Raw genomic sequence first — 10,333 nt, 5'->3', positions numbered from 1 at the left:
TTACCTCCATTGGTTATGCCGAGGGCAGCTGCTACCTTCCAAGGAGTTATGTTTATTGTCCCCTATTTTGTTTTCAGACATCCTCTCTCTCTATATCAAACCGATCAAGCAATTCTATCAGCAGTGTATTAGAGACGTTCATTTCTGGTACATGTGCCAGACCACCAAATCACATTCCTTTCACAATATCTTTCTTTTCTTGACCCATTTTCCTGTACACTATTGCTATTGCCTTTGTTTGGCATCTGCAATAGTGAGTTTTCTGCAAGTTTTGAAACAGAATGTGCGGATATATTTATAATACAAAATAGATAATATTCAAATGAAAGTGGATAAATATATTTAATCTACTTACGTTATAATGTGTCTTCTCCTTCATTGTTGGCATTTTCTTGTTCTGTTTTGTTGCAATAAAAAATTTTGGTTAATATTTCATTCAATACATCAACAACCACAAGCATGTGTATGTTAAACAAGTCAATTAAAATGCCACAACCCACCGAACCGAAAATTCTTCATGCACAGAACCAAAATAAAAAAGGCTACCGAACCAAAAAATGTTCATGTGGTTAATAAATTATTATCAGCTTTCAATCAACAAAAATATTATTACAATAGTATGGCTTATCAAAGTGAAAGAGTTGTTTCTAATGTAACTTATCCTAAACAAAACTCATTCAATACATCAACAACCACAAGCATGTTTATGTTAAACAAGTCAATTAGAATGCCACAACCCAACGAACCGAAAATCCCTCATGCACAGAACCAAAATAAAAAAAGCTACTGAACCGAAAAATGTTCATGTGGTTAGTAAATGATGATCATCTTTCAATCAACAAAAATACTATTACAGTAGTATGGCTTATCAAAGTGAAGAGTTGTCTCTAATGTAAATTGTCCTAAATAAAACTCATTCAATACATCAACAACCACAAGCATGTGTATGTTAAACAAGTCAATTAGAATGCCACAACCCACCAAACCGAAAATTTCTCATGCACATAACCGAAATCAAAAAGGCTACCGAACTGAAAAATATTCATGTAGTTAATAAATGATGATCAACTTTCAATCAACAAAAATACTATTACAGGAGTATGGCTTATCAAAGTGAAAGAGTTGTCTCTAATATAAATTGTCCTAAACAAAACTCATTAAATACATCAACAAACAGAAACATGTGTATGTTAAACAAGTCAATTAGAATACCACAACCTACCAAACCGAAAATCACTCATGCACAGAACCAAAATTAAAAAGGTTACTGAACCGAAAAATATTCATGTGGTTAATAAATGATGATCAATTTTCAATTAACAAAAATACTATTACAGTAGTATGAATTATAAAAGTAAAAGAGTTGTTTCTAGTGTGAATTTTTTAAAATAAAACTCATTCAATACATCAATAACCTACCGAACCAAAAATTCTTCATACACAGAACTAAAATCACAAAGGCCACCAAACCAAAAACATTCATGTGATTAATAAATTATTATCAATTTTCAGTCAACAAAAATAATGTTCTTCAATGAAAAATAAGTAGTAAAGATAGTAATAAAGCTCTAATTAAACTATCCAAACCAATTGAGCGAGTTAGTGTATTAAACCTTATCCTCCCTCCACCAGAAACCACCACCATCAACCTCTGCTTTAAACCCATTCTAAACCCTTTCTTCTTCTTCTTCTTCTTCTTCTTCTCAATTTCAGCACCCAATAATGCAAATCTCTTTAAGCAATTCACCTTTTAAAACCCCTCAACTCTTCCCATTCCACCACCCCATTTCAAAACCCCTCGCAAACCAGGTTCCCATTCAAATTCAAAGCACACATGCCACCGTTACCAGCGCCATAAAGGGTCCCACTTCCGGTTACTTATCCGAAATCAGCAAGGCCATTGATCACGAAGAGCAATACCGGTTAGCCCGGTCGCAGGTGAACCGGAAAGGTTTGGAATTGGAGGGTTATTCAATCGAGGGTATCTCAATTGGGGGCCAAGAGACATGCGTTATTGTTCCTGAATTCAAATGTGCATTTGATATTGGGAGGTGCCCAGTTAGGGCTATTCATCAGAACTTTGTTTTCATCACTCATGCTCACCTCGATCACATTGTAAGTTGAAATTCATTTTTACCCTTTTGTGTTGCTTTGTTATGTATGAGCTACTGTTGATGAATGATTAGGGTTCTATGTCTGAGAAAAACAGCTTAACCTCTTAAGGGAAAAAAAAGAGTAACTTTTTACTGGGGATAAGATTAAAAGAAATCCCTTTTTACCTGTTTGGATAAATTTTAAAAACTAATCAGGATTTCCAAAAAATATGAGTTTTCAGCTTTGTTTAGAAAATGAAACTAGTAGCTCCTAAAAAAAATTGTCTTTCAGGTTTTTCAATTATGTGGAAGATTTTAATTATATCAACTTTTAACTGGACAATGCCATTGTTGTTTAATCAAAGTAGATTGTTCTGATTGCATGTATGATAGAAAAGGCCGAATTTGCAATGGCTAAGGCTTGTTGTGCTTGCTGGAATAAAACAATGTCGCAGTAACTTTACAGTAAAGCATTCAAAATCAATTGGAATTTTTAAAAATAGCTTTTTTTAGCTGAAATCTTACTATTTCTTATAAGTACATGGGTTTAGGCTCTCAAAGACTCAGTTTAGTTTTGCATATCATATCATGTCTTATTTGTTCTGCATGTGCTTCTGCATCCTAATTATTTTCTTGTGGATTTTTCACTTTCTCCACCTTTTGTACATTGGATGTTGAGTGTAAACTTTGTATAAGCTTACATTGATTGTGAATGATATAGGGAGGGTTGCCAATGTATATAGCCAGCCGTGGATTATATAATTTGAAGCCTGCTACTGTCTTTGTGCCTCCTTGCATCAAAGAGGATGTTGAAAAGCTGCTTGATATTCACAGGACCTTGGGCCAAGTTGAATTGAATGTTGAATTGGTTGCTTTGGATGTGGGTATGTTTCATTTTGTCTTCCTTTAATGACAGAAGTTATCCGAGGAAATGATATCGAGGTTTGATTTCAGGGGAGACGTTTGAGATCCGCAATAACCTTGTTGTCCGGCCGTTCAAGACAAATCATGTTATACCCAGCCAGGTAAGTTTATTCTATCATTTTGTTGCCCTTACAAGTTGATGTTAGCGCACTCATGCAAAAGATTTTGAAACAAACTTGGACCAAAACTAAACAGGTTTTGACTTATGGTGTAGTCTTTTGAATCTTATTATGTATTTTCCTGGTAAATCCATCCTTTTTTGTTTTGCCAGAACAATCTTCAAATTTATATTCTAATATTATTTTTGCGTGTTATACATCTCTTTTTGTATGTTTTGTTAATGATAGTGTTTTTTCGAGTTTATGTAATGTCTGTACTTTGAACTTTGCAAAATTTCTTTGGTCTCTTGGGATAAGAATGATGCTAACCTTGTATTCTTATGCAGGGTTATGTAGTCTACTCTATTAGGAAAAAGCTGAAGAAACAGTACATTCACCTGAAAGGGAAACAAATTGAGAAATTAAAGAAGTCTGGTGTTGAGGTTTGTGATGTTTGCTAAGTTGTGATTCTGATATAGAACTTCTTCGGTCTTTACTTTTAATGAACTCTCCTTTCTAGATTACAGACACCATATTAGCTCCTGAAGTAGCCTTTACCGGTGATACAACACCCGATTTTATGCTTGACCCGCATAATGCTGATGCATTGAGAGCAAAAGTTCTTATAACTGAGGTACTGTATAATCTTTTAATGAAATGCTTTGAAGAAAATGCTAGAGCATTTTCTTTCTTTGTGGTGTCTTCTGACTTCATATCCAATCTTCGTTTAGATGTCTTAAATATTCTTGTTTGATTGGTTTATTGTTTAAACTTTTTGTACAGGCAACTTTCCTCGATGAGTCCTACAGCATAGATCATGCTCGACAACATGGCCATACACATTTATTCGATGTAATGTGACATCTTTCATTATTTTATGGCTTCTTTATAGGTAGCTTGATGAAATCATGGTGCACAAGATCTACTTTTGTAGCTTGCACTTTGTCTTTTCTCAAAAAGCTTTGTGGTTTATATTCAGCTTTTACTGAATAGATTAAACGAGTATATTGCTGGTTATCCTTTGATTCCATGCCATATTCAATGTTAAGAACCTAGAACCTCTATATCTGCTCTGATAAATTCATGCTGCTTGCTCGTGTGATTAATTATTTCTCAAAATTGTGACTCGACTGAACTCAATGTGGATTAGATCTTGATTTGAAGTAAACTTGTCTTATCTTTGTAGATCATGGAAAATTCTCAGTGGATTCGAAACAAAGCCGTTGTATTGACTCATTTTTCATCAAGATATAGTATAGAGGTAATGTTCCAGTGTTCCTCTTATTGTTGTTCAGTGGACTTGCATCATGATTTGTAACTTGTTCAAGGGGCTTATCATTTTGTACCACCTCATTAAGGTTTCATTTAGGGTCCTGTTCTGAGATAGAAATGACAAAGATTGTGGGGGTTAATAGAGATGTGTCTTCTGCTTGCTTTCTTTTTCGAAAATATAGAAATTGGTTAAAAAATATCCCCTAGACATGTTTCTTATGCCTCTCAATTCTGATATAGATAAATTATTATGTTTAATTTTTGTTTTAATTTTCTGTTTTCAGGATTTTGTGAAGGAAAAAGAAAAGAAAATAGGAAGTGCAAATATTTTCTGTTTTAATTTTCTGTTTTTACTTCCTATTTTCTTTTCTTTTTCCTTCACAAAATCCTAAAAACAGAAAATAAAAGTGTAAATCTACACTATCCTAATATGCATATTATATGCATGTTTCAAAACCTAAGTGCATTTTATAAATTCAGTATATAAATAGCCTTCTATTTTTTTTTTTAAAAAAATATTTATTTAAGTGTGATCCTCAGGATATTCGTCAGGCTGCATCAAAATTGCAGTCTAAGGTATCAGCAAAAGTGGTTCCTCTGACTGAAGGTTTCAAATCAGCATATCAATGAGTACCGTGAAAATGAAGAAAACAAAGATAGTTTCATTGTCTGTGTTGTATGTTTCATAGTTTCTTGTAAAGTAGAGTTTTTTTTTTTTAATTATTTTTTAAATACAGCAGCACTGATTAGTTGTTAGTTGTTACCCTATAAATGTGTTGTAGGAACCAACAACCAAGTAATGATTCTATATATGCTAAAAAAAAGTTATTTAGCAAGGGATTAATTTATTAAACAGCGATAAATATTGAGATTTGATTTTTAGGTTGTATATACAATAATTTATTAAACAGCGATAAATTTTTAATTAAAAATTAAATTTTAGACAAATTAATCTTTGAAATAGAACTAAGGGATATTTCTTTCTAAGTATTAAAGAACGTGGGATGAGCAGGGCGAAGCGTAGTGTAAGGAAAAGGGGGTGGTGAACCCCCCCCCCCCCCCCCCCCCCCCAAACATGAGTTTTCAAATGATTTTTTAGTTTCAAAGTTGGCCCCCTCTAGCTCACTCGAGTAAGAGCTTTCTTTTTCTATCTCTCAAGTCTTAACAACAAAATATGAACAAAAGTTATATTCTTTCCTTCTCTCACATAAATTTTATATTTATATAAGTTACTGATTTTTACTCCCTTTCCTTTTTAGCTTCCATTAGACAAAACAAGCAAGAAAGAAATATTATTTTATTTGAGTTCTGTAAAACATTTATTTCTGTCATTAAATATAATAAAATTAGTTTAAATCTAGCAAGGTACATGTAAATTTCACAATTTTTCTTTTTTTTTTTGCATGTTTTTTTTTTTTTTTTGAAAAAGTATAGGTAAACAATGAGAATACTAAACAATGTGAACAATGGATATATTGAATATTCAATTCAATAGGTATTCAGATAATTATGTTTATTATTTTTAATTAGATGGTTATTTCTTTTGATTCGATTTACTTATGCACAGTTAACAAAGGTTGGAGGTTTAATTCACTAGGTGTGCAGATGGTTATCCTAATATTAAGGTTTATCAGTTTATGAGGTAATTTGAGAATGGAGTTTTTTTTTTATCTTATTAGGTTAATTCTAGAGCACATTATTTACATTGTTTACAAAAGTCATTGTCTACCTAACAAAATCGTTTTTTTCTTTATCGTTCTTCTATTATTGTCATTGTTGTTGCAGTTTTTTTTAATTTCTTCTCATCCTCCTTCTCTTTCTAGTATTATTACAATATTTTTTATTTTTTATTTTTTTCTTATTATTATTCTCTTTAAGAAGATAAAAGTAAGAAAAATTATAAGAGAGTGAAAAAAAAAAGGAGAAGAAGATAATGATGATGAAGAAGAAAAAGTGAAAAATTTTAAAGTTTATAAAATTTATCAAAATAATAATATTAAAACATTTTAAGCTTGACACATAAATTTTTTTAATTTTGACATTAAAATTTTTTAATGAGAATATAAAAATTTTCTTAATTAATTAAAAGTTATTAGAAACAAGAATAATATTAAAATTTCTTCCAACATATCTTCTTCTTCTATCTCTTTTTCTTCATATTTATCCTTTTTATTCATATTTTAGCTTATTTTTGTTTCTCCCAACATGTTTTTTTCATGTTTTGTTATTGTTACAAAATTTTTTCTGTATCTTCTTATGTTTTGTTTTAAAAATAAAAAATTTTATCTAAACAAATTTATTTTAAAGTTAAATTATTTATTCTTAAGTTCTAAACAATAAATTATCTTATAATGTGGCATGAAAATAAATTCAAATTTTGTGTTTATTGTGGTCAAATTTTTGTATTTTATATAATAAATTTCAGTGTCATTTTTTTATGTCTGTATTTTATATAAAAAATTTTTTATATTATTTTTCTTCTTTCTTTTATTATCATTATTTTTTATGTTCTGTTTTTTTTATTTGTTTTTTATATAAAATTTTTAAATTTACACAAAAAATAAACAAACAAATAAGATAAATAAAAACAAAAAATATATATAAGAAAAAAAATAATACTAATGATGATAATGATAACAATGATGATAATAATAATAATAAAAGAGGGAAAAAATAAAATAAATAAAAAAAGAAAAAAGAGAAAGAAATCAAAACGAAAAAAAAATTCATATATATATATATATATATATATATATATATATATATATAGGATTTAATTACATAAAAAATTTGATTATCTAAAATTACTGATTTTATTTTTACTTCCTTTGGATAGAAATAAATACTCTCCCTTTTTCATACACAATTATCCATTTCCTTCTTTTATTTATTATGTTATAATGTGCAAAAGATAAACAGCTTAATAATGACTAACAGTTTGTGCTTAAATAAATCAGTCAAAATGAAAAGATTAATTAAGGAGAAATCGCATAACCAAACCATTAGAGTTTTTAATTTATATAAATATCCTAAAAGAAGAAATATTATATGCATGTTTTGATTGGCATTTATATATAATCAAATTTATTAAATTTAAATTAGTTATTCTATATCGAATCAATAAAATTCGAAGCATTAAGTTTAAATATAAAACGAATTTAATAGTATCAATTTATTATGATATGAAATTTGAATTGAGTTACCCATAGTAAATCAAAATAACAAACTTTGATTTAAGCCTATGATTTAGACCCTTAATAAATCGAATGGAGTGAATTCAATTTATAAACTCCTAATAAATCGAATGGACTGAATTTGATTTATATATAACGTGTATTAGTAGTAAATTGAATTTACTAGATTCGAGTTAACATTTGTATCTCTATATATAAAATTCGAATTCACTTATTTCGAATTACATTTCACTAAACCCCCACCTCCCAAAATGCAGTATCCAAAAAGAGAAGTGAAGAAAGAAAACCACAAGATTCAAACTGCGAAAATGGAAGACGATCCGTCTCCATAGTGCTGATAGCATTCATGAAGAGGTTAGTGAATGAAATTTATTTTCTTTAAAAATAAATAATTATTTGTGATATTAAATCATTTAGAATTTGATTATATGCGTTATTAGAATTTTTAAACTACAAATAGTAGTTAGAGTAGTGATTTAGTAGTTTGTTAGAATTTTAAAACTACAAATGCAAGTTGGAGTGATAAATAACTGTTAATTAGAATAGTGATTAGAGGTTCTGTCAGAATCGGTAAGTTTTAAATGTTAAAAATTTAACTAAATTAGAAGTTTTGTTGGAGTTTAATTTAATTTAATTTAACTTTCAAATATTACATTAACTAGGCAGAAGAAATTTAGCAAAGATTTAATTTAATTTAATTCTTAAATGTTAGATTAACAAAGCACTAAAAGTTTATTTACAGTTTAATTTAATTTAATTTAATTTTTTAATTTACGTCTCAAATATTATATTAACTATATTCTGTTAGAATTTAATTTAGTTTAATTTAATTTAATTTAGTTTAATTTAATTTAGTTTAATTTAATTCTTAAATGTTAGATTATCTGTATTTAGATTTGTAATATCTTTTACATTAAAGTTAATTTTTATTAGAATTCTCCGCTTTAAGTTATTTTTTGTTTAGCTTGATATAATTTTCTTTAATTTGTTAGGGATGAGTATTGTAAGACTTTTGTTAGGATTTAGTGTATTTTGTCAAAAAGAGCCTGCATTACTTAATGGTCGTTGAGTGAATTATTTTGTTAATTGTTATGGTTTTTAGAGAATTTTTTTTATCGTTATGCATTCCACCGATGTATCACCAGTATGAGGAGGCAACATGGTATGCTCCTTGACGACAGGATTATACCGTATCTGCAGATGGCCGGCTTAGGCCATCTCGCGAGGCTCAACGACCACTGGTTTAGGTTGAATGAGCCGCTGGTTAGTGCATTTGTCGAGCGATGGCGTCTCGAGACGCATACCTTTCATATGTCACGATTACGCTATAGAATATTGCGTACTAGTTATACCTCCTGATCGACGGACAGTACGTCAGTGGATGTCTGACGGACTTCGAGCGTACATTGAGGGCGGCCGACCTGCATGAGTTTGGTTCGAGGAGTTATTGGATGTGTTGCCTTCGGCGGATTGCATCAACAAGTTCATGTGAAGCACACTTGGATGCAGAAGACATTCAGTGACCTTCCTCAAGGCGCAAACGAGGAGACAATTAGGAGGTACGCGAGGGCATATATCATGATGTTGTTATCGATGCAACTCTTTCGTGACAAGTTCGATAGACGTATACATATTCGGTAGCTACCGTATATAGCGAGATTAGAGGACATGAGCAGATATAGCTGGGGACCCATTGCTCTCTCGTGGTTATACTGGTGCTTGTGCCGTGTGACCAACAGGAACGTCGTTAAGTTAGTCGGTCCATTGCAACTTCTTCAGTCATAGATCTTCTGGCGGTTCTCAGGTTTCAGGCCCGATGAGTTTGACGCCACATTAAGAAGTTATCTGTCGAACTAGTCTCGGCCATATTAAACTCCGAATTATTTCTATCATATAAGATTACCGTAAAACACCTTGATGCTTTTAGATTTGTCTCTATTGCTTTCACCAGTGACTGAATAAATTGCTGTCCTATCCCTAACCGTGCTTCATCCTTTCTTTCCTTGTGAACAAAGAGCTCTGCCAATCTCCCATAAGTAGACTTCACCAAGGAACAAACTAGAAGGTTCCTGACACACTTGAGTACCGAAAATAACACATTCGGATATATTTTTAGTCATATGACCGAATCTACTACCCTTGTCCCAATGCTAAGTTCACTTATCATACTCCATCTTGTTGGACCAGTCACATATTGCCAGGTCTTTAGTCCAGAGGATGTCAAACCAATAATCAAACTCCACCTCATTCTTCGCCGTAAGCAGCGTTGACTAGAAATCTCCTTGCATCCTTTCCCTTGAATCTTAGTGCAAAATTCGCTGCAACGTGCCTAACACAGAATGCACACTAAACAGCAAGCAGAACCCATCCACCATCAGGAACCTCCAAGGTGGCCTTGATTTCATTGTGCCTATCTAATATCACGAGAATGTCGAGTTGAGGAGTCACGTGCTGTCGTAGGTAAGACAAGAAAAACGACAATGACTCCCCATTTTCACCCTCCACTAAGGTAAAAGCAATAAGAACGATATTAGAATTTCTATTCTGAGCAATCGCAACCAGCAGAGTTTTTTCATATTTGCCATACAAGTGGATCCCATCAATACTCACCAATGGCTTACAATACTTGAATGCCTCGATGTACAGTGGGAACAACAAAAAAAGTTGGTGGAAAAACGATGATGACTCGTCAACCTGGCCTCCAACTTAGGGATGTCAACGGGGCAACGCGGGGGTGGGGGATGCCTCCCTG

General features: G+C 31.4%; 1 protein-coding gene across 1 annotated transcript; it reads left to right on the top strand.

The window, feature by feature from the left end:
* Nucleotides 1–1,570: 1,570 nt before the first annotated feature.
* On the top strand, nucleotides 1,571–5,223 carry LOC112766472 (tRNase Z TRZ2, chloroplastic). The gene is made up of 8 exons (XM_025812369.3): nucleotides 1,571–2,115; nucleotides 2,815–2,977; nucleotides 3,048–3,118; nucleotides 3,463–3,558; nucleotides 3,636–3,749; nucleotides 3,899–3,967; nucleotides 4,302–4,376; nucleotides 4,928–5,223. The coding sequence occupies exons 1-8, from the start codon at nucleotides 1,723–1,725 to the stop codon at nucleotides 5,015–5,017; spliced, it is 1,071 nt and encodes a 356-aa protein (XP_025668154.1). The 5' UTR covers nucleotides 1,571–1,722; the 3' UTR covers nucleotides 5,018–5,223.
* The last annotated feature ends 5,110 nt before the right edge of the window (nucleotides 5,224–10,333 follow it).

The sequence above is a fragment of the Arachis hypogaea genome, chromosome 17, assembly GCF_003086295.3.
Source record: "Arachis hypogaea cultivar Tifrunner chromosome 17, arahy.Tifrunner.gnm2.J5K5, whole genome shotgun sequence".
NCBI lineage: Eukaryota > Viridiplantae > Streptophyta > Magnoliopsida > Fabales > Fabaceae > Arachis > Arachis hypogaea.
Note: the sequence above shows the minus strand (reverse complement) of the source record. Positions and strands in the feature narration are given on the sequence as shown.

What these genes read in the sequence shown, in the direction of transcription:
- LOC112766472 (XM_025812369.3), top strand. Translation starts at nt 1,723, where the DNA reads ATGCAAATCTCTTTAAGCAATTCACCTTTTAAAACCCCTCAACTCTTC. An exon ending in ATGCTCACCTCGATCACATT is followed by an intron (nt 2,116 to 2,814) that starts GTAAGTTGAAAT and finishes TGAATGATATAG; the next exon opens with GGAGGGTTGCCAATGTATAT. An exon ending in TAAAGAAGTCTGGTGTTGAG is followed by an intron (nt 3,559 to 3,635) that starts GTTTGTGATGTT and finishes TCTCCTTTCTAG; the next exon opens with ATTACAGACACCATATTAGC.